Source organism: Empidonax traillii, unplaced genomic scaffold, assembly GCF_003031625.1.
Source record: "Empidonax traillii isolate 1590-97213 ecotype Southwest subspecies unplaced genomic scaffold, ASM303162v1 scaffold91:size2966241, whole genome shotgun sequence".
NCBI classification, from domain to species: Eukaryota; Metazoa; Chordata; class Aves; order Passeriformes; family Tyrannidae; genus Empidonax; species Empidonax traillii.
The window spans coordinates 2,757,478-2,780,735 of NW_020955284.1; the positions used below are offsets into that span (position 1 = coordinate 2,757,478).

The 23,258-nt window shown below is 38.6% G+C and overlaps 2 protein-coding genes across 3 annotated transcripts; both read left to right on the top strand.

Annotated features, from left to right (window-relative positions):
• The first annotated feature begins 411 nt into the window (after positions 1-411).
• On the top strand, positions 412-5,573 carry LOC114056439 (synaptonemal complex protein 2-like). Of its 2 annotated transcripts, none has more exons than XM_027881646.1 (8): positions 412-695; positions 1,207-1,251; positions 1,805-1,945; positions 2,186-2,314; positions 3,219-3,323; positions 3,901-3,925; positions 4,750-4,835; positions 5,330-5,573. In XM_027881646.1, the coding sequence occupies exons 2-8, from the start codon at positions 1,228-1,230 to the stop codon at positions 5,420-5,422; spliced, it is 603 nt and encodes a 200-aa protein (XP_027737447.1). In that variant the 5' UTR covers positions 412-695; positions 1,207-1,227; the 3' UTR covers positions 5,423-5,573. The 2 variants fall into 2 exon arrangements, with proteins under 2 accessions (XP_027737447.1, XP_027737446.1); XM_027881645.1 differs by having other exon boundaries at positions 412-662.
• A 275-nt stretch (positions 5,574-5,848) lies between these two features.
• Positions 5,849-22,184, top strand: LOC114056436 (synaptonemal complex protein 2-like). Its single transcript, XM_027881641.1, has 38 exons — positions 5,849-5,960; positions 6,056-6,198; positions 6,283-6,335; positions 6,578-6,623; positions 6,800-6,895; positions 7,244-7,304; positions 7,840-7,988; positions 8,255-8,329; positions 8,467-8,622; positions 9,238-9,337; positions 9,898-10,016; positions 10,413-10,473; positions 10,578-10,635; positions 10,841-10,977; positions 11,283-11,380; positions 11,874-11,992; positions 12,230-12,260; positions 12,786-12,850; positions 12,957-13,014; positions 13,688-13,743; positions 14,132-14,180; positions 14,301-14,475; positions 14,838-14,926; positions 15,309-15,479; positions 15,783-15,966; positions 16,402-16,652; positions 16,778-16,948; positions 17,054-17,221; positions 17,621-17,711; positions 18,200-18,361; positions 18,667-18,794; positions 19,023-19,117; positions 19,202-19,301; positions 19,730-19,788; positions 20,120-20,198; positions 20,647-20,703; positions 20,994-21,097; positions 22,147-22,184. The coding sequence occupies exons 1-37, from the start codon at positions 5,933-5,935 to the stop codon at positions 21,060-21,062; spliced, it is 3,807 nt and encodes a 1,268-aa protein (XP_027737442.1). The 5' UTR covers positions 5,849-5,932; the 3' UTR covers positions 21,063-21,097; positions 22,147-22,184.
• Positions 22,185-23,258: the final 1,074 nt, after the last annotated feature.

Consider the following 23,258-nt stretch of genomic DNA (forward strand, 5'->3'; position numbering starts at 1 on the left):
GTAAATAAGCACCTGAGTGTGCGTTTGTACCAACTGGGGCACTTTATGGCAGTGAGAACGTTTCTGAATGAAGCACATGAATGACATATTGGTTCAGCAAACTGACGCCCACTAACTCCCGTCTGTGCGCTGAAATCAGTGCTCTAAAAGCCAATTTGTAACGCAGAGGGAGCGCTCAGTGCTCTGAGGGCACTCCCGCCACCCGCGCTGAGGGCGCGCAGAGCCCGCCCCCCGCCCCGCGCCATTGGCCCGCGCGCAGCCCTGCCGGACGCTGATTGGCTGGCGGCCGGCGGCGCCGGCGGCGATTGGCCGGCGGGGAAGGGCGCTCGTGGCGCGCGGGCGGTGGGGGGGGGGGCCCGGGGTGAGGGGGGGCCCGGGATGAGGGGAGGAGGGAGAGGGGGCTCGGGGCTGAAGGTGCCGGGGCCGTGTCCTCACAGGGCCAGACCTCCTGAGGGGCATTCCAGCCTCCTGAGGGATATTTCAGCGGATACACCTGTTTTGGGGGTCCTAGTCTTCTCTGTGGAGAAGGGGGCTTGTGTTTCATCCTCTGCCTTGTCCGACCCGCCCGGAGACACCGGAGCTGTGAGGTGCCCCACAGGCCTCAGCGGAGGCTCGTGTTTTGTATTCTACTGGAAAAAGTAATTAAAAATCTCCCTATCTGTGTTATTTCTGTGTTGGTTAGCAGTACATAAAAGGCTAGCCTGTGCTCCTAGCTGCTGCTCCACAGAAGTTATTCCCTGTTCCCAATCACTGTTTCCTTTTGCTTTGTCTGTGCAGTTTCTGGGGAGACTAAAATTGCCCATTGCTGACTGTCCACGGATTGGTTGATGTGAATTAATTCATACAAAGCATGAACAAGTTTATCGGGGTTTTTACATGTTACAGAAAATACTTTGCCTGCTGTTTTTGCTGGTGAGGGTCACCTTGGAGCCCATCACTGTGTGTATAATACAGAAGGCATTTTCGCTGTGTCATCATATTTTTGTTAAATTATTTAATCTGACATTTGATAGAGAGGCCCTTATGGAGTTCTGTTGCTTCTGAAGCTTCCTTATATCCCCAGTTAGTCTAAATTCTTAAATAGCCTTTATACAGCATTTACACTAGTGGCAAATTTTGGAATTTCTGGTGTATTTTGGCCAGTTACTGATGCGCTTGTTGAACCTGTTTGAAGCCTGAATGATGATTGTTTCTGTTGTTACACAGCTGAGTTGGTGAATTGCAAAAATGACAGCCAGGAGTGAGATGCAGGTATGTGCTGATGGATCAGAACATGAGTATTGGTTGTTTTAATTACTGGCTTAAAGCACTTCTTCAGGTACTCAATTGCAAGTAAAATCTGCAGTGTGGCAGTGCAGTGGGGTGGGAAGAAATTTGCCTTTGCCATAGGTTGGTGTGAATCAGGTGGGTGAAAAGCAAGAGGAACTGGAAATTATTACTGATAAAAATAAATCATCTGCATTTGACATAGATGAATGCACTGAGGTGATACTTTATATCAAAATGCTGCCACCTGGGTATAATTGATTTAGAAAGAATGGGAGGGGGCAAAATAGTTAAGGTTACTTGGTAAAGGAAAATGTTAAATGTACTAAGAAAGGGCCATGAAGACAATGAACACTTATGTAGGAATTTAGCTGTAATAGGAGGAAAGAAAAGCCAGTTGAGGAAAAGTGTATAAATATTTGCATGACTAATGTATTAGCTATGCTTCCTGTTCTTTAGAAAACCTGCATGAAATGCTGTTAAATCTGTAGCAGTGCTGAGCATACAGTAATGCAGCTGTTTGTTTTATTGTTGACAGTTGGAGAAGTTAATTGATGAAGCTACAAGAAAAAAAAATTCCCAGTTACTAGAGAAATTTCTGGCCACAGAAGACTCTGAGAATGTCTCTTACAAATGCAGCAAACAGTTTGTCAACAAATTAGACAAGCTTCTGTGTCGGGTAATGTAACCACTGCATCCCGGTCATCTGCACTGGCATTGCAATAGTCTATAAAAGATCCTTTCATTTGCCTTGGTTTGTGCCAGCACTTGATTTGAAAGCCTGAAATAAAGTTTAAGAGTGAAATCTCTCCTTCAAGCTGCAATTAGGGTGGCTTTGGAGAACAAAAAAGGCATCTGCTTAACTGTCTGGTTCTTCTAGAGCTGTACATTAAAGCTTCTGTTGTCATTTTGGTTTCAGGAACTTGACAAGCAGGAAGTGAAAAGCGTTTCTACCTTACTAAATGTTATCCAGAAATGTGGGGGGAGAATCAGCATAGCAGGAGAGGATGGGCTCCCAGCAGTGATGAAATATGGGCTTGTTGGAAGGATAAGTAAAACCATCAAACATATATGAACTGCTAAAGAAATGCACAAGAATTAACCAAGTGTATAATTGATGCTCCAATGCTGAACTGCTCAGTGTTTGATTTGCTCCTTGGCTGTTTCACAGTTAAGAATTCCCCATAACTTTGCAACAAACATCACATTTGAATGTGCTTATAAAGATGCTGCTCTATCACAGTGAGGGGTTTGCAAGCTATGCAGTATGGAATTAATTCAGATATGCTTACAGCAATTACAACAACATCACATATTTTCATATGAGTTTGCTGGACTTCTTTGGAGTTGGAAATTACAAATTCCTGGTGCCATTTGAAGATTTTTTTTTTTGTGAATTCTCACAGCAGCGATTTTGTAGCTGCTCTTTCAACAGATTTTAGTGCTATTGTGATTATTTTGTGTTATTCCAACCTGCAGGTTGGATACATTAATCATTTGCAACTCAGTAACTGTACAGAACAATAGACACCACCCACTTCCTTCTGCTTTCACCAGAGATTTCCCTGAAGAGAATTAATGGCAATGGCAGTGTTACTCAATTGCCTTCTCAGCTGCTTTAATAATAAAAATAATCATAATAATCCAGTGTGGTGATAACTTTATGCTTATATTCACACCTACAAGCAGCACTCAGCCCTTTCCATTTCCATCTCTTCTGTCTGTGATGGCAGATAACACAGTAGATCTCCAGTTTTTGTGTTTCGAAGTCCTCGAAATCTTTTAATTTTGTTTTACTCTGAGTGAAAAATTTTGGTCTGAGGCTGACACGTGCTCAGCAGACTGGTAATGCTGTGGTTGTTTTAATCTTTGTATACTTTCACTGAAGGATAATACAAACTATTGTCCTTTTCCAGGCTACTAAAATGGTTTCACTTTTCTTTTTCCTTTACATGGTCAATTGGTTTGAAAAGTTAAAAGGAATTTTGATCCTCAGAGGAAATGAAAAGAATGAAATGCTTACAAGCCTGGTTGAAGATTTCTTCAATGTGCTGCTGGTAAAAATATATTGATAATAAAGTTTGTCATAATAGTTGTTACTAGTTTTACTAGTAACAAAATTACTAGTTAGAAAAGGACTTTCAAACGTGTTTCTATTTAATATTTCTCTAAAGTTCATGTTATAGGGATTTTTGAAATAGATTATAAGTCTTTGGGGATGAACAGTTTGCTGTATTTATACTTGTTTTCCGTTCATGTTTGGCATCATGAAATAAAGTTTAAAAAATCCACAACATTGTGTTCAGTGAACCAAAAAAAATTTCTTCTTGATCAAATTTTGATTACATAAATTATTGGTTTACTAATCCAGGGCCCCATATTTATAAGATCTGTGGGTTTGCTTCTTTTCATAAATTTTTTTGTTATTGGTGAAATAATCTCATTTAACTGACATATAATTTTGGGAAACCACACTTGGTAGTAGAAATAATTTCGTATATTCTTTATTAAGGATGAAATCATTTCAAAGTCCTAAATGCATTTTGATTACTTCCTTCAGGTGCATTTTGCCTAATTTTTCTGCTGTAATATTTGCTGTATCAAAATGATGTTTTGTTTTGTTTCTTGCTGCAGGCTGTGTGTGAGAGCAGACCTGAAGGTGAGCTTAAAAAACATGTGCAATGCATATTGAGGGTTTAAAATGTCTCTTCCAGGACACTTTATCAGTGTTAAAATCATTTATACTTTACTTGGAGGCAACTTTAGGCAAGTATTTCTGAGGAGAACATGTGCAATGAGGGTGGTGCCAGTTCTTTAATCTAATATGAATATACCACCATTTTTCAGCTGATTAACTGTGCCCAAAGGACCCCATTTCATGTGGGAAACGTCAGCCCTGACTTGGATTGTTCAGTTGGAGGTTTCTCTACTGACAGATTTCCTTGTGACTTTCTTAGGCGGTAATAAGAAAGCAGGATGCTCTCAGAGGTGGCAACTGCACCGAGTTGTTCCTAAAAAAAGGTGTTTTCCAAGCTGATGTCACAGCTCAGTGATCCTTCCGTGCTGACCTTGGCATCAGGGATATCACACCCTTCCAGTGTGGCACTGGCTGGGAAGTCACTCCAGACCCTCATGGGGTCATGATCAAAGTGAAAGATTTATCTCCTTGGCTCTGGGAAGACAAATTCCAGCACCTGAATTGTATCTCAGAATTATAGGATTGACCAAGTGTATTTTAAAATTCATGAGCTCCTGCCCAGAGGGGTTGTGCAGAACCATATTTACTATAAATTGAATATTCTGTCTTACATTTAACCGTGATGCTTAAGATGCTTATTCTCAAATATCAGTAATCCTGTATGGAGAGAAAGACACACTGTATTTTATTTCTAAGTGAAAATGAATCTTCTCCCAAATGTTTATGAGGGGGCAACTTTCTGATTTATTTTTTTCAACTCTTTGATTTGTTCTTCTGTTTGTCAGGTAAAATGCAAATACTGGAAAACTTCGTTCTGAGGACATGTTCCCTCATCACTGATGTGAGAATCAGTATTTATGTTCAGCAGGAGGTAAACATTCTTCTTTCTAAGCAACAGTTCTCTGGTCACTGTGTTAACAGACTTGTGAAGACATTTATTTAACTGTACAGATGCTACAAAAACAGTGTCAGTTTTTTTTCCCTCTGAAGATAAAGTCAAAAAAAGTCTTGTGTCAAGGCTGCATCCCCAAAGGGAAGGCTTTTTAATGCTGATTTAAGAGACATTTGAGCTCAGCAATCAACTGTAGACAGAACTCCAGCTTTGAAAGATTTTTTTTCTATATTTAAACCTGCAAATAACAAACATAACCCTTTAAGAACTGATGTTCATGTTAAAACTAATGTGCTTTATTAAAATTGAGGTTGTTAAATTAAGATAAGCACCCTTAAGGTCAGATAGAACTCATTGTTATTTAAGCATTTTGCCTTTTGCTTTCTTCAGTGTTCTCAAATATATCACAAGGGCTCAAAATAAGAATAACAAACTTACTTTATATTTCCTCTTACTCCCTTTTTTCCACTCAGGTAGTAAGAAAACTGAATTTAATGCTTGACAACGTACCTCGAGAGGCCAAGAAAAAGTTATTTTCTACAAAGGAGATGTTGCTTGTCATGTAAATAATCTTCAGTATGATTTTTGTATCATCACATCAGTTGCAGAGCTGGGAGGGCAGTTTTTACTGAGGCTGTTTATGGTTTGTGCAGATTGGTCCCTGTTTAATTTATTTTGCATTTGCTATTGAGCTGTCCAAGGTAGTGGCTGTGGGCAGATATTCTGGGTTATTCTCCAGGAATTTTCCTCTTTCCCAATCTGGGTCAGGTTTTTCCTTCTCCCAGTTTCATAAAGCAATTAAACTCTATTTTATAAGAATGTGTGAGTCAGTCACTGGAAAGACAAGCTGTTCACACTGGGAAAAAGCAAATAGAATAAAAATTATACATATCAGGTGATTTTCCGCAGCAGTTCTTCCACATCCCTGGCACTGCAGACTTAGCCCTTTTTAAGTCTCACAGGCTGGTGGAAGCAGAGTTCTGTCCCATCCATTGAAAGTTTGTAATTAAACCTTTCCTGTGCTTTGTGCTGCTCTCCCGTTCTGACAAAACATTCCCTTGTTTGGCAGGAGTGAAATGGGGAGGAGAATTTTGGATGCTGGAGGTGAGCATGGGACTTAATTTAATATTAGGTGTCCTAAAAATTAGTTGTAGAGCCGTTTCACCTCAAGAGTGGCTTTAAATCTCCTTTTGCTGCAGACTATGACATGCAGGTGGCCATCACAGAGGCTCTGTGCAGGATGATCTCGGAGAAGCAAAGAGGAGAACTGGCCTCCCAGTGGTTTTCCATGGAGTTTGTGTCCAATGCATTTAAAGGAATTAAAGATTCCGAGTTTGAAACAGTAAGTCATGGGAAAAAAATATTCCCTGGGGGTGGGGGTAAACTTCCATTTTACAAACCTTTAAGAAATCTCTGTGTTTTATAGGATTGCAGGAAGTTTCTTAACCAGGTGAATGGCATGCTTGGAGACAAAAGAAGGTAAAACTGATTTTTTTAAAGTTAATAAAGTTTCCTTTTTTTTTGCATTTTATGTTGATTATGCATTTTATGATTAAAATTCACATTACCTCCTTGGGGAAAAAGTGATTTTTGATTGCTGGGATCTCCTAGTCTCTAAAGCACACGAGTTTGTGAAAACACAACCCAGTTGCTAAGTTCACATATGCAGAGTTTGTTTACAGCATTGCAGAATACTTGAAAAAAAAATCCTTTTCTTACAGGGTTTTTACATTTCCATGTTTATCAGCAGCTCTTGATAAATGTGAGGTAAGGTTCTCTGCCTCCTATTTTAATAAAAAATAGGGATAAGGTAAGAAAATTATTTTGTTTTTTCAGAAATATTCAGATGGGCATGTACTGGCAGTTTGTGAGGCCAACACAAAGCTTGTTAGCTGGTGTAAGTCAGTGCTCTCTGCCCTTGTTATTTTATCTTTTTCTTTTAGCTCCAGATCCCAATGGATGAAAATCTGGAGGAATTCTGGATTGATTTCAATGTTGGTAGCAAAAGTATCTCTTTCTATGTGGCAGCAGATGATGCAGTAAGTGATTTTTGTCTCTCAGACTGAGGCAGTAGATCCATATTCTTTCCAGTGTATCAGATTTGTTTCTTCACATCAACATGTTGAACTTATTCCAGTGTGTAGGGGGGGAAATATCCAGATTTGGTGTAGATATTTAGATCACAGAATTTCAAAGTAATGATTTTCTAATGCTGTTTGGAAGCAGTTTACATGTGCAGTGGTGAAGCATTTTTTCCTTGTCACTCTTCCTAAAAGAGATTTAAGAAGTTGCAAATCTGTCCTCAGTGAATGACTTTTTGATCCCTGCATTTCATTTAGTTGCAAAATAAGAATTTTCTATCTTTAAAAATCTATTTTTCATATAAGGGTCACCAGTGGGAAACAGTGATCATACCAGAAGAAGAGGTGAACATGTACAGCCTTGAAGGTATTTGAACTCAAAAATGTGACCTTTTGGTGCACACTGACTTGGATTCTCACATCAGTTAATCCTGAATTACTGGCTCAATTCTCAGCAAAGCAAAATTCTCACTTAAAATAATACAGCAACTGGTTTTATAAGGGATAAAATTGCATTGCAGTCACATTTACATTTTGGATATGCAGGTGTGCTTTTATGAAAATAATTTAGAAATAATGTCTTCTAGTTATTTCAATACAAAATAAGGGAAAAGACAATGACAGTTACTAATATTCCTTTTAAACCAGTTAGAATAGTAAATACCTATAATTTGTTTGCAGCTATAGTAAATAACCCTCAAAGAAAATTCTATGGAATAATAGAAAGAAAAATTATTTCTAAAAGATTGAATCTTGCATTGTTTCACTATTAACGTTTATTGTAGAGTGAATTAAAATATACCTCTTAGTAGCTGTACTGAAAATAAGTGTCATGTGTTTCCAAACATTATGTGAGAGGCTGTTAAATTGTAATGAACTTTTCAAATTTTGTTTTTGCCCAGAGAAAGACTCAAAGAAATTATTAACAATAGATCTCAAAAGCCCAATGAATGTGGGTAATCTGGAAGGAGAGAAATTTTCTTTGTATTTTAATTCCATCTTGGAAATCAGAGACGTAATCAGAAAGATTTATGGGTTTAGCAAATGTAAGGTAAGACTGAAACACCTTTTGGGATAGTTTTTAATTGATTCAAAAGAAATGTGGTTTAAAAATTGTTAGCAAGCCTTATATAACAACTTAGAACAACTACTTTGTCCTACAGTCTGACTGAGGAATTGATGAAGAATGGATCTGCTTTGTAACATTTCTTTACCTCTCTAATCTGATTTCAGACACTTGTGATCTTTCATTTAAATATTTTCTGTTCCTTTTTTGACCCAAGAGCAAAGTGCCTGTTTTGATTCCTCCCTTTGTAGGATGTGAGCAAGAAGCAAACTGCATCAATTGCCAAAACAGCTGTACACGTCCTCTTTGATGAGAGTGGCTCCCAGGTATTTTAGTTCACGGGTTTGTGTCTTTAGTCTGATAATTTGCTGATTTATAATCAGTTGCTCTGTGTGTTTGTATAAATATAAACCATAAAACCCAAATATTGTATGCCATTAAATAAAATGAAAATATTATATAGGTTACGGTCCCAGAAAGCCAGTTGTCACCAGGTTTGAAAGAAAAACCTGAAGAGGAGGAGAAACCCAGTAAAAAGAAAAGTCAGCAACTTCCTGGAAGTTTGAGGACTCAGAATAAAAGTAACAGTCAAGAAAAATGCAGAGGGGAATCCTCCAAGGTAAGTAGGGTTGTCAAAACAAAAAGAGTAGAGAAAAAAATACAAGTCACTAAATATTTATAGCATTTAATAATGTAAACCTCTTCTTATTTGACATTTGGAATACAGTTAACACAGGGTTTGATTGGGACTTTCTGCTCTAAAGAGAAATGTTTTGAAGACATGCTCGGATCTCCTGGTTTGCAGAAGTCAAGGCTGGAGAATCCTGGGGAGAGGAGAAAGATGGGACATTGTCTTCCTGGTGTAAGGGCTTTAGTAAACCTGCTTCTGTTTAGTTTGGAGCTTAAGTGACACCTTGGCAGAGTCTCCAGGGAATCCCTCTGTGAACAAGGGACAGGATTTGCTCATAATTCATTGAATTAATTTAGAAAACAACAATCAGTGACCTCAGTTTAAAAATACTCAGGTCAACTATTATACAATTCAGGTGTTTTGGGGAGCTTTCTTCAAAAAGGGAACTGCCTGAAGGTCCTGTGGCATTGATATCTGCAGCAACAGCAACTGGCATTCCAGGAATGGAAAGTGTCAAGAGACTCTTGGAAATAGATTTCCTAAATCCTTGTGCTGTCATCCTTAAATCAGTGTATTATGGTCAAGTTCCTTCTGTTCCTCCAGATCACTCCCTCTCGCACAAGGAAAGTGTCTGAAGCCTCTGTGCTTGTGCCTGGAACTACAAGAACTTCCACAAGGAGCCCGCTGAGCTTTGTCAGCACATGTGAGTTTGCAAGTGCTTGCAGGGTAAAAACATGCTCTGACTTGTCTTTGAAACTCAGGCATGATCTGTGCTCCTTGTCAGAGCTGGAAATGAAAAGGACAATTTGTAAACTCTCCTGAGCAGATGCTTTAAACTTGCAGTTTTTAAACGAGGCCAACTTGGTCCTGGTCCACAGATGTGACCCTGGGACAGTGGCTGCACAGGAGTGCCCTGTAAATGAGATTCACCTGCCATTTGTCCTGCAGCTCTCAGGCAGCTGCTCAGCAAAAATGTCTTCCAGGGAAATCTTTAAATTTAGAGTGACCAACTGTTTTCTGCCTGAGCCAGCCTGTAAGAGCTTTGCTTTTGCCTCCAGACCCCCACAGTCTGTGGGCTATTCATCCCCACATAACAAAGTTGGAATCAAGAGAAATATCAAAGGGCCATGATGGGTTGTTATCAATACTAACCAACTCTTGTTGTGGTCGTGGGCAAAATCTCTTCCTACTGATGTCCCAGACAGCCCAGTAATTGCAATGGAAGCAGTGGTGGAATTCCAACGTGTCTCTGCTTTGTTCCAGCCACTCCTTTTAAAGGGAGATTTAAATTGCCCCTGGAAATGATGAGCTCCACTAAGAGGTCTGACAGCAGTGCAACAAATGAGACCAGAGCAAAGATTTTCTATCAGGACCCTTCTGGAGTATGCATGTCATCTGTAGCTAAGTCTTTTCCTTAGAATAACACTAATTTCTATTCTAATTTGTTCCTAATTCATGTTTTAAAGAGCTAGAGGCAACAACTGTAGTGTAGAAAATAGCGTGTTTTACTTTATTGCATAATGTTTTCTTGTCCTCTGGATTTCAGGTTTAATATGTCCAAGGTCAGAATGAACTCTTAATTAGCTAAAATTTGCATTCACTCATCAGTTCTGACTCCAGAATTAACTTGCTTTTACTGGACCCTCAGTTCTTCCTTTGTGTGCAATAGGAGAATCTCACAGGGGTTATGCAGGATTGTTTTCTTAGGTAAAGTTTATGAGGTTATACTGTTTATAGTTCTATGCTAATATTTCCTTTTGGGTGTTATTCCACTGTAGCAAAAACGTGCTGAAGAAGTTTTCAAACTTATGCAAGAGGCTACAGAAGAGCAAACTTTAGGCAAGTAATTTTACAAGCACTGTTAATCCTTACTTTTAATCTAATTTTAATTTCATCCATTTCTTTTGCCATGATGATTGACACCAAGTTAATGTCTCATTTAGATGAAGTGTTTGATATCGTTCCTGATTCTCAGCCCGTTGGAAAAAGCAGCAAACCTTTGTAAGTTATTAGAAAAGAATTCAGTGTTGTCCCTCACTTTGAAGGGAGTATTTTCAAGTATTAACAGAACTGAAATTAATGTTGCCATGTAAAATACTTTGATATCTATAAGATTCCATTATTTTCCTATTTTATGACCCACGTTTATTAGAATAAAAAGTAATTTTCTGCAATTCACTGACAGTAAGGTGGTGTTGTCCTTCAGGCTGCCTGGACTTCTGGAGAGTTCTTTTGATAAAACTGAAACGTGGAAAAAACCCACATGTCCTGTTCCTGAGAAGAGTGGGAGCACTGGGGACAAGAAAAAGCCAAATCCATCAGTGGCGCGTCAGTCCCATCCAGGTGATGTTCACACGTGGTGAATTGTTACTCTTCACAACAGATCACATAAACTGTGTCCTCGCAGCTGGGCTTTGTTTTCCTTTCTATTGTTAGGGACTGAGTTGTGAAACAAAAAGCATTTCTTAACTTTCTGAAGTACCTCTCCAGATAAACAAATTAAACAAAAATAAAAGAAGCAAGAAAATGAAATTGGTACCGTACCAAGTGGGCAGTCAGAGTCTTAATCATTTTGGAACAGAAACTGTTAAATACAGTAGGGAAATATATAAACTACTGCTGAAACATTGTTTAAAACCTCTTTTCAGCCAGAGTGGCCAACACATCTTTGCTTTCTGAGCTTTCAAAAGAGGAACCCGAAGTTCTCCTCAGAAAGGAGGCTGCAAACCCAAAACCATCAAAGCCTGTGAGAATTTCTTACCTTCCTGTCTTTGACTTGCAATTAAGAGAACTGTCAAATTTTCAGTGTTTCAAAATTTGTGGGTTTACTGTCATTTAGTCACAATTGATTTTCCACTAATACCAATGAAGAAATAATGACACCTTCACTTTCTGCTTTTCTCAGTGACGTGTTCAACATTAGTTTGCTCTGAATTTCATTTTCAAAATAATTCTTAAATAAGCACCAACTTGTACTTCTCATGCACTTCTTTGCTCACTTTTGAATGTTCCCAAACCCTCAACATTTCAAAGAAAACACCTGCTAAACTCATGTTTCCTTGCTCACTGTTTGGGCAATGCAAGGGGAAATGGTTTGCAAGGAAATGGGATTTAGTACATCTGGAAGACATTTAGTGTAGTTTAGGGGTTTTTTTTAGGAACCTGAAGTTCTGTTTGCAGCTTTGGATGGGTTCTTCTGTTGGATGGGTTCAAAGTGAAGTCTTCAACTGTTTTTATAGAAACCAAAGTCTAAAGAAATCACAGATGCAGCCAAATCACTGATTAGTAAAATCAGTGACAGATACAGAGATAAGAGCGCTGAGAAGAGCAAAGCAAGAGACTCCTTGAGTTTTAACAGGTAGGATGGGAACTGTTCACTGCTGTGCTGATCCTCTGTTGCTGTGTCTGTGATGTGCTGATGGATGATGATGGGTGTAATCCTTTAATTTAATGTAATCCTTTGAATCTTTTAATTGATGTTGTGTTTAAAAGCACAAATGGGTTTGCTGGGTTTGATAAGGCTTTTATTTCTGTAGGCGCTGTTGTAATGCATATATTCCAATTAGCATTTAACCAAATGTGTGTTTATTTTTAGGACACATTTAAATAAATCCTGGGTCTCCAAGGTAACATATTATTGCTTTTGTTCAAATTGCTTTTCGTGGCAGCTGTGTGTACAAACATGGTGGGAATCAGTAGGTGTAAAGGGACACTTCACAAACACCAGTGAATGTCAAGTATCTGAAGTTGTTAATTTTGTATTGACTGCATATATTTAAAATACCTGTGTGGAACAGTAATTTTTACTGGTAACTGTCAGCTAGTGAAACCCAAAGTAATTTCTATTGGCATATTGTATATTTAATCTCTGCCTTTTATACACATCAATTTTAGAGTAAAAATAGTATCATAAATGAGATTATGGAATCCTTAGAGGGGATAGAGCCAGGACACAGAAATGAGCCATAATGTTTGGGGGGCAAAAATATTCCGAGGTTTTGTTGATATCCTTAAAAGATAAAGATGTAGTTCCTCTCAGCTCTTGTCCCTTTGTTGCTAATCCACACAATTGTCTTCATAATGAACTTGCTTTTTGAGGTGACAGTGGCTCTGAATGCATAGTCCAAATTTGCCTTTTCATTTCTGTATAGGAAGAAGTTCAGGACAGAATCCTGAAAACCACTTCTTTTCTTAATGTAACTGCTGGTCAGATCATGTAAGTAGTTCAACATTTTCAAGCACAGTTTTTGATTTCCCATTCCTGACTCTGTGAAATGTTTGTTAATTCAGTCACAACACTGATCTCTGTGTCTGTTTGACAGGGATGATGTCTACAACTTTAACATCAGTGGGTTTGATGAGCCTACAATAAAGCTTGGAGTAAGAATATCTCTGAATCCTGTATTTTATGATTAGAATATGAAGGAAATCAGTCAAATTTTGTTTGCTAGGATAGTTCAATATTCAGATTATCTCAGTGAACTCAGTGGGGAAAGAAGTTTGCCATGGAAATACCTCCAGCCCTCTCAGATGCATGAAGAGTAAATGTATAACTGTCCTAAGGTTCTGGCCACCTCAAGCTGTTAGGAACTTTTTCCTGAATTAAGAATTAAATGGTTTGCTAGGGAGTATCATTATTTTAAAATATCCCATTATCCCAGAAATGTTATTCCCATCCTTCCAATTCCCATTTAAAAAACATCTTTGCCCAGATGTTTGAGTAAAAAGAAAATGTAATGATGATAAAAACAGAAGACAACAAACAATGGTTTTGCTTCTTAAGCTCAGAGGAGCCTTCTGATTTGGGGAAGGTGGTGAAGCAAGTGGGGGGATTGGTTTGAGATCCTGAAAACTTCAGTCAGTTCCAGCTGGTTTGAACTATCCGTTCTGCTAAATGAGTTGTAAGATAGAAATTAATCACCATTAATTACTAAGTGTAATAACTGAGAAGGAGCCCTTAGCTGTTGCTGTCTGGTGGCCTGTGGAATTTTGCTCAGATTGTATAACAAATGAAAACCTCAGTTTGTTGTTCCTTATTTATTTGCATTTTCAGGTCCAAGAATTGCATGTTACTCAACTGAGTGTTCACACAGAGACAACCAGAAAAGGGTAGGATGTTCTGTTGTGTCCCAGCCTGCTGATTATCAGTAGTACTGTCCGCACTCCCCAGCATCCTGTGACAGAATTCCAGAGAATGTAGTCCATGAGGAAAACTCCTCAGGGAGGGATAGAACCTCCTGGCTAGAGGGGGTGTTTTTCTGTTCATGTTCAGCCTGCACAGGGCTGTGTTGTTGCTGTGTGCTCTCACTGATCCTTGGGAAACAAGCCCATCCTTTAGGGTTTAAAGGTGACCAAGGGTTTCCAAAACAATGTGAAAGCAAAAGCTTTCAAACCTTTGTTTGAATCCTTAATCCACGTATCACGTGAATAGCAGAGAGTTTTACAGCAAATATTTTTAAATGTGTTATTAAAGGTGGTTTTTATTTTTCTGCTTAAGGAATGCAGACGTCAGTAAATCCAGCACCGAAGTGAAAGGAAGAAAAAAAGTAAGGTTCACATTTTTGTGGTTCAGTATAGCCTGTCTGCCTGCCTTTAAATACCAGTTATGGAAGCAGAATGTCTATAAAAATAAATCAGTAACTTGAGAACTTTTTTGGGTTTTCTAGACTAGAAACAACCAAGACAAGAAGCACCTGTTTAGTGACACAGACACAGAGAACAGAGGGGAGGACAGCAAGACAGAGATTAGTTGGCTCCAGGAATCCAAGAGCAAACCTAAAGCCCAGATAGTTGATTACAGTAGGAATAAAAAATTAGGGAAACCAGTAAGCACAGGCAAAAGTAAGAAACTTCTTTCATATTTCTGAAGAGTGCTGCAAGAAGTTTGTCCTTAGTTGTTAACTGCACAGCATGTCATGTGCTCTGTTGCAGATATCAGATGTTTCTGTTGTCTTGTTTCCAAGGAATTTTCAAATCAGTTCTAATCATTTATAAAGGTCGATTTACATAAAGCCTGTATTTTAATGTGGGAAAGGGTTGGAGGATGGGACAGGGAGAAGTTGTTGTCAATTAAAAAAAAAAAAAGCCTTTTTAAAATAATGGGCTGAAAGCAGTTACTGAGTAAGTTTGTGGGCATGAAAGTGATTCTGTTCTTTACAGCTCAACCTAATGGCAAACATTTCAACATTATATTGATTTTTCAGACTGTGTTGTAACAGCAGATGAATCCCCTGAAGCTGCTTTCCACATGGAGAAACCAAAAGGCAAGAGTGCAAAGAAGAAAAAGGTAGATGTAAATTTGCACCTAGAATTGCAATATATATTCAAAATCTCTTCACTCCCCACAGAAACTCTTTTAAAGTAATTTTTTATAAATGTATGACATTCCTCCATACTCATTTCCAAATCATTTGTTAAATAGTGTGTATTCTTTTTATGTAGAATTTTGGGTGATATTTCAGGCATAACACTGTGAGTTAAAATGATTATTATGCATTGATGCTTTTGTTAGTAGACTGGTGGTTAAACTCTCTGAGCTCTGGTAAATTTAAACTTTTTTAGCTGTTTTGAAATAACTTGGTTTAATTACTTGAAATACAGTATCTACCATTTTTTCTTATATATTTACTTATTAATCAGTCTTCTAAACTGAAGGTGATTTTATTCTTCCAAAGGGAAACAAATGTAAAAACCAGAACTCAAGAACTGCTGAAATGATAGAACAAACCTCCAGAAAGAAACTACCTCGAAGAGCAGCAGCAGCAAAAAATTACAAAGAGCCTTCAAGTTCTGAGTCAGAGAGTGAAGCGCAAATTCCAGCATGCACCTCCAAAGCAAAAATGCAGGTATGCAGTTGCTCTTCATTATTAAAAAGCCACTTCTGCCATATTTTTCAAAATTAACTCTGCTCTGTTTGTGTACTTGGTAATCCTGAATTTTAAGAGCAAGGTGAAATGAATAGAAGTTGATGTGTCCAGTTTAACAAATTCAGTGTTTGTTGATATTGGAACACCCGATATCCTTATGGATTTAAGCCCTGATGATGATGTTCCTTCTGCTTGATCTTAGAGATAACAGGCTCTTTGTCTCTTTTGTGTGCACTTCCCCATGTTTGCAAAACTGTTTCTGTAACATTTGTGTTTTAATAGAAACTTATGAATGGGGCAATCAAGGATTACAAGCAGCCAAAGGTACCCCAGGTTGTACCTGTGGAACCAAGGAGAGGGGATAACTGTGTGCAGAAACCACCTGAGAAACCCAAGAACCCTGCAGAACAGAAGGAAGTGGAGATGCCATCAGCTGAGAGTCCTGCATCTCTGGAGACAATGAGATGTAGGTGTTTTGATGTGGAATTTCCAGCCATGCAGGATCTAAAGTTGGAGGTTAAATTGGGATTAGCACAGCAGTTCAATTTTACATTTATTTCATGCTTTTAAATAAGAGAAATCCCCTAACTCTGGGTGTTCCACGTAACTGAAGGAAGTGTATTAATGTGCCACTGGTACTTTCAGATGTTGGTGCAGTTATTTGTCACCAGCATAATCTAGGAAAGCAATGTGTAAATGCTGGAATGAATCTGGTAACTGCTGAAATAGTGGGAGAGTGCAGAGGGAAGTGTGGCAAGTCCTATGCCAGCACTTGGAAATAAAATTTCACACATCGGAGACTTGGAAATACCTGGAGCTGGAACAGTGAGCAGTTTGGGCCTTTGGCTTGCCTTTTTTAACTTCCATTCCTCATTCTGACAGTGAAGGAATTGTTTCTTAGGTGCTGAAGGACTCTCAGAAGGAAATGTTACCCCAGAGCACACTTCCAGTGGAAGATCTCTTGATCTTCAGCAGTCATCACCAGAAAACAGGGAAATGTTAAACTCTGAGAAAGGAATCTCTCCTGATAATTTCTGTTCCCAGAATAAGAACATTCAAAGTATACTTGACAATCAGTCTCCTGAGGCAACAGTTACAAAGTCAACATTTGGAAGGAAAAGTTTCTCCCCAGTGTTGACCGAAGCATCTCTGGTAAGAACGGTAATATTCCTCTACAGTCCTTTGAACTGAAGTTGTTCCATTCAGCTGCCAATGTCTTGTGTTTCTCTACATCTCCCTTCAATAATGATTTTTTTGTTGTTGTTGTTGATGTGTAGCTCAGCTTAACAACATATAAAACTGTCAGTGGCAAAAATTCCAAGGGAGCTGGGTTGGACACCTGTAACAGTAACGAAGGTTCAAGTTTCCAGCGTTGCTTTTCGGACGTGCTTCCTGCTAAAGGAAAACCAAAAGATCCCACTAAAGCTGTCACCAAAAGCAAAGAAGAGGTATGGGTCTAAATCCTTGGCTTTTTGTCTCTCTGAGCTACTTTCCAGCTGGTGATTTTCGAGGGGCATCTGTCAATAATGATGTTTTTTTTGGTTAATGTGTAGCTCAGCTTCACCACATATAAAACTGACAGTGGAAAAAATGCAAAGGGAGCTGTGCCAGAAACAGGGAATAATAATGAAGATCCAAGTTTCCAGTATTGCTTTTCAGACACGCTTTCTGTTAAGGGAAAACTACAAGATATCACTAAAGCTGTCACTAAAAGTAAAGAGGTAAGTTGATGCATTCTTTGCTCTGCAGAAATGAACTCCAGCTTATCCATTTCACCTCTTTACAGTGGGGAGCTCTCAATATTAAAAACTATATAATGTCTACTTGGGGCCTGCTTGGAAAATTCTAGTAGTTGTTTTTAAAATATTTGAGGTAAATATCATATTTTTGTGTTTTATCACATGGCTACAGTTTATTGTTTTTCATATGGGCACGATGAAAGAATTGTGTCCCAACTAGATCATGTTTTTATATTTTAAAAAATTACAGGGAGTAAATATTTTCCTGTTGACTTTCAATACAAAATAAATTATTTTTCACCTCATAAATGTGCATTTTTGATGTAGACTTCTGAAAGTGATGTAATTTGGAAGCTAATAAATCAGAGGCTTTTCTTTTAGGGTTGTGAACCACCATCTCCACTGTCTGCCTCCAGTGGGAGCAAAGCACAGTCTTCAACTGAAGAACCTTATGACCCTAGAAATGAGTCAGGTACAAACATTTAATTGAAAGCAAAATGCTTTTGGTATGTCTCAATAAAGGTTAAGAAAAATGTTTTATTTGGCATAAAAATATGGCCAAATTGTTGTATTTTATATATTTTCAGCATTATTCTATTTCTAGCCCTTTTCTCGTTTTCTCTCATTTAACTGTCCCAAAAGAAAGCTGAAAATTAGGCTCCAAAATGCAGCTACAGTGAAGAATTAGTTGTGCTCCAAAGAAACAGAGACATTCCCACTGATACTAGGAAAAAAACTGGGGATAATTCCAATGGTATTATCAGGAAATGATGCCAAACTTGCTAATTAGTCAGAGTTCTGTGTTCCATGGAAATCTTGTTGTTGTTTTACATTATTCTCGTGTCTTAAAGCCAAGACACTCGTTCCAAGAGTTTGGATCAAACAGGTGACTGAAATCCTCTTTATGCTCCCCTCTCATTGTTCTAAATAATCCCCAAATTGTTTTTATGTTGATTAAAGGCCCAGCTGTGCAGACCTTCCTCAAACGAAGGTACCACAGTGACACCGAGAGCAGCTCTGACGAGGCACAGACCAGCAGAGAGGAGGAAAAGAAAGGAAGGAGAAGAATCAGTTTACAGCCCAAAAAATTATTTAAAACAAATGATGCAGCTGCTTACAGAGGTTGGTCATGGAGTGACAGTTGAATATGGTTGGGCAAGAGTTTAAAAGAATGTGACAACTTGAAGCTTTAACAAGGAAATGTAGTAATATCCTAGGAAAAGCGTTTCACATGTCAGAGAAAAGAAATAAAAATGCTGAATATTTAAAGATTGTATCCATATAAAAATTCAGAGAGTTTGTATGAAAATAGAAATGGTTTCAGCCGTCTCATGGTGAAATGAATTGACAGATAACAGAAGCTGTGCTAACTCTGAGCAGGTGCTTTTTCATCCTGAATTTGACCTTGTGCTTTGGTACCTCTGCAGTGTCTGAGAGCATATCCACTCGATCTGTCAATGAGCTGTCTACTTTGGATGGGGAATTCTGGGAACCTGGTTGTTCAACTCTAAGCATCTGTCAGAAGCTCCAAAAAGAATTTAGCAAGAAAATTGAGGCAAGACCTTTCCTCTCCAGTGTCAGTTGTGTGGGGGTACACGTGTGTGTGTGTGGGGATTGCTTGGCTTCCAGCACAGTTAGATCTTCATGTCCCTGTAAGCCAAGTGCACAGAATGCCAGGGCATGACAGAATTCACATTTCCTTTTAAGCCTCTGTACTAAAAAGATTACAGTTTTTTCCCTAAGGTGAAAATAATCTGAATTTAATGTTAAAACACCCTCACAGAACCGCTCCCGGAAAATGGATCATTTTAATAAGCAAACATTAAAAGTTGCCCATCAGCATTTGACAACAATGAGTCACCAACTCCATGAATGCAGGTCAGTAATGACAGAGTTACTCTAAAACATCCTTCAAGTGCAAGGAATGCCTTCTAAAAGTAACCTGTGGGGTTTTTTTGATAGGACCAGGCAGTTGGACAAATTTCATATTACTCTCATTGAGGAACTTGAGAATTTTGAAAAGGATTCTCAGTCCCTGAAAAACATGGAAAAAGAATTCTTGGTTTGTATTTTAACTGGTGGCTCGTGGGGAAAAATTAATTCCTATGGGATCCATAGATTGTTCATGTCGTGTTCAAGTACTTAACTTTAGATCATTATGTTTGATTTTAAAAGCCTTTATCATTTTGCTTCAAGTTGAAATATTTGAGTGTTGGGATGGGCCAAAGCTCTTAGAATTCCTTGGTTACTACATGTTTTTTCCTACATATATTCACTAAATTAATTCCTATATGATTTTCCTCCTAGAATAAGCTATTACTAATACTTTATTGGGCTGTTTTTCCAGCTTCTGTGGGGGCTGTGTAAATTCTGAGTAACTGTTGAGCCTGTGGTTGGGGGTTATTTTGTTCATCTGAAATACTGGTCAGTTTGGGTTTGGAAAATCAGTTCCTATTGATCAGCAGCTGTTCATATTTTTTTTCATTCCAGACCTTTTGGAAAAAACAGACTAGTGCTTTGAGTACTTTCATGAAAAATGAGCAACAGAGGTCAGTGGGCTCTGGCAGTGCTGGGGTCAGGTTTGGGGGCTGCTCCTTTCACGTACAAGTCAGGCCAACTGATATTCCTTATGCAGTTTCTTCCATTAATAGAGATGGTAGATGAGATGAGAAAATTAGATTAAAATCTTACATTACAGGAAAAATGTAATGATTCTCCTTCTAAATTCCTCCACATACCTGAGGGACTGTTCCAGCAATGATAGTGACATTTATCCACAATTTAAAGTACAAATAGACTACAAATAATGGGACCTATTCGTGGTCTGTGTGGGAAGTTCATACATAGCAAAGCTGTTTGAACTGCCTTTTATTTCTTTAGAATTCAGGTTCTTAAAACTTCATTTGAAAAGAATATCTACCATTCTGTTGACTATGAGGAACGTGTTTTTACTTCAGAGGTATGAGGAACTTTTGTTTTATAGGACGAACTTGTGTTTCACTCTTGTAATAATTCTTCCATTGCACCAACAGATACCAGTACTGACTTTTTTTCTGAGGAAAGACTTTATCCTTAGCATTGTATTGATGATATCTTTTTTTTTTACTTTTCATAAAATGCCCTTAATTTAACAACATTCACTATTTTAGGCTGAGATTTCACCCACTAGAAGGTGTGTGCAGTTACCAAGATTTATTCTGGATTCCGTGGCTTTGTTTATTTTGTGTCTGAATATTTATGTTATCTCAGAAAGAACAAATTTAAAACACGCATCCCTTCCCATAGGCAGGTGGATACCTGTGCATCTCTATCTCTTGGTTATAAAACATTAGGGGATGTAATTGTTTGCTTGAAAACGTGTCAGCAGTTGTGAGCAGAGGAGATGCATTCAGGATCTTTTCTTGCAGATGCACCTGATGAAAGAAGACATTAAAGGACTGCAAGAGAAACTTCTAAAAGAAATGGTAAATAAAGTCATCTTGCACTCATTTTTACTTATTTTATGCTGTTTGAACACTAAATTACTAACATTTTAAATCCAAGGATCACTGACATTGCACTTTAGACCTTGCCTGGGTGACCAAAGCCACGGGTAGATATGAACGTACTGCTTTGGTTCTGACTCTTAATACGTGCCAAAGTATCCTATTTAATATGTTAAAAGCAGCGTATTCTGTGCACCAGAGGTGCAATATGTTAAATAAACCCTTCCTTTTTTCAAAAGCATGTGGTAAGTGTGATGTTTGTTGCACAGCAAGAAGAGGAGCTGTGCAGTGTTCGCAGAGGATTGCAGACCCTGTTTCGATCAAAGACTGAATTCTGAAGGGATGTTTCTCAGATTCCTTCCTGAACTTTAAGGTGAATACAAACACCCTTTTATAATGGAATGGAACCCTATTTTCATTAATAATATTAAAATCTTTGTGGATAAAACTCCTCCACTTACCTGTGAGATTTGGGATTATTTTACTGAATCTGCTGAAATATAATGTGTAATTTCATTTTAGCACGTGCTACTTTTAAATATGTCTTAAACAATTTGTATAGGTTATTTAAATGATTGCCAGAGAAATCCCATTGAATTTCACTTTGAATCTTTGTTTTGGGCCTGTATGTACAGAAGACCCACTTTGTCTGATCCAGAATGGACTCAGAAATTATTTAGGGATCGAGTCACCTGGTTTGATCTCAGTCTTGTTTGTGGCATTTGACTTCAGCAGGAGTTTGTAAGAGAAAACAACACTCCAAACACTTGTGTTTGAACTATGTTGCAAATAATTGTATTAAACAAGTCCAGAAAAATATATATTGTCTGTCTTTTTTTTTTCCTCACAATGAAGTGATTGTACTGAAATTGCTAGTAAATAGTGGGGTCCACTCATCCCATCTATGTAAGTGTACTGATGCTTTTCTCATCTTTCTGAGCCTCCGGTTTTGTGTGGTTTGGGGTTTTTTTGGCCTGTACTCAGTGTGTTCTCCACTAGATGGACCTCCTGAGCTGGTAAACTTTCCTTTCCACCGGTCTAATTGAATTTCATCTGCATGAGACAAGAGTTTTCTCTGGATTGTACAAGGATTTTAAAAGTGCACTGGAAGGTCCAAATTATTTCTTACAATGAGGGCACGTTGGAAAAATAAGACAACTGCCTTGTTTTTAGTTAAGGACAGGAATTGGGCACTGCAGGCCTGCTTGATTTTTCCACTGGGAAGAAGCTGTACCAGGAGAGCCTCCCTGAGCCACACCTGCCTTCCCTGGTGCCATCCTAGTTCCCAAACCCATTCCCTGGCCCAGGGAGTGCAGGCAGTGTCCAAACACCCCCCAGACTTGCCAGCAGCAAGCAGAGTGTCACCAGGGGATCAGGGGGATCACTGTGGCTCTGCAGTGGTCACAACTTGTGTCCCCACAGGAGCAGAGCAGAGGCTGGGCTGGCTGTGCTGGAAGGACACAGAGCAGGGGAAGGAGCCAAGCTGTCCCTGCACAGCTCCAACAACAAGGAGTTCATCCATGACAAAGCTGTTTGGCATTTAAACAGCTGCTCTAAGTTACCCTTCAAACATTTGTCTCTTTCTTTTATTTTCCAACCTCATTTTAATGTGTTCTATGCAGCATTTATTAGCAATGGAAGTATGGAGTGTTACTTTCATGGACTATAAGCCAAGTTTAGTTTGTGGCTCATCTGCTCTTCTCACACAAAAAAATGCTTCTGCTGAAGAAACTTTCTGTTTTCAGCGTTTTTGTAAATTGCATCTGGACTGTCATGATATTGTTGTTAAGAATTAATATTATTGTATTAATAATCAAATTAAAATGATGGATAAATATAGTAGTAAGTTAAAAGACTAGTTATAATGATACACGTTTCTGTGAAAAGCCAGCAAGTTAAACAATTGCAATAAAGAGATAAAAAATACATCTTTGGATCAAGTGGTTGAGTCATTCAAGTTTTCAAGTGACAAACAGATCAAACATGAAGCTGTAGGACAAAGTGACAGCCAGCCCCAACAAATCCAGCCAGTCTCACTCACCCATCCTGGACAGCTCCTCTGCCAGGAGTCCTCAGTTCACATGTAAGTGCTGCAGTGCTCTTACCTCCCATTCTCCAGGAGAACCTGGGGGTGTGATTCCATCCCCACCGACCTGACTGTGTGTGCTGACTGTTCCCCACCTGCAGCAACTCAGTCGTAGTCTGGAGCAGCCAATTACAATACTGGATTTTATTGTTTTCACACTCCATGGAGATCAACTCAGTGAAGCTGCAAGACCAAGAATGCCTTTCTCAAGGTTTGTTAACATTGAGTGATTCCCTAAAGTTATAGCACTGAAGAGCCTTGCAGAGAAATGTTTGGGAGTGTATTCACCATTTGTTCTTGTCTCAGGTGTGTTTTCCAGCTGCCTGGGTTTGATTTTATTCCCAAGTATTTTTTTAGTAGTAATTTGAGTAAATTCTCAGATGCCTCCTCGATGTCAGGCATTATTAGAATGTCTGGCTTTACATTTTTTCTCCACCAGCTCTATTTG

Excerpts from the sequence above, each read along its gene's own strand:
- LOC114056439 (XM_027881646.1), top strand. The coding sequence starts at position 1,228 with ATGACAGCCAGGAGTGAGATGCAG. Across the intron at positions 2,315-3,218 it reads AATATGGGCTTGTTGGAAGG|ATGGTCAATTGGTTTGAAAA; the intron begins ATAAGTAAAACC and ends TTTTTCCTTTAC. Across the intron at positions 4,836-5,329 it reads GTATTTATGTTCAGCAGGAG|GTAGTAAGAAAACTGAATTT; the intron begins GTAAACATTCTT and ends TTTTCCACTCAG.
- LOC114056436 (XM_027881641.1), top strand. The coding sequence starts at position 5,933 with ATGGGGAGGAGAATTTTGGATGCTGGAG. Across the intron at positions 14,181-14,300 it reads AAGTGAAAGGAAGAAAAAAA|ACTAGAAACAACCAAGACAA; the intron begins GTAAGGTTCACA and ends TGGGTTTTCTAG. Across the intron at positions 15,967-16,401 it reads ATCTCTGGAGACAATGAGAT|GTGCTGAAGGACTCTCAGAA; the intron begins GTAGGTGTTTTG and ends ATTGTTTCTTAG.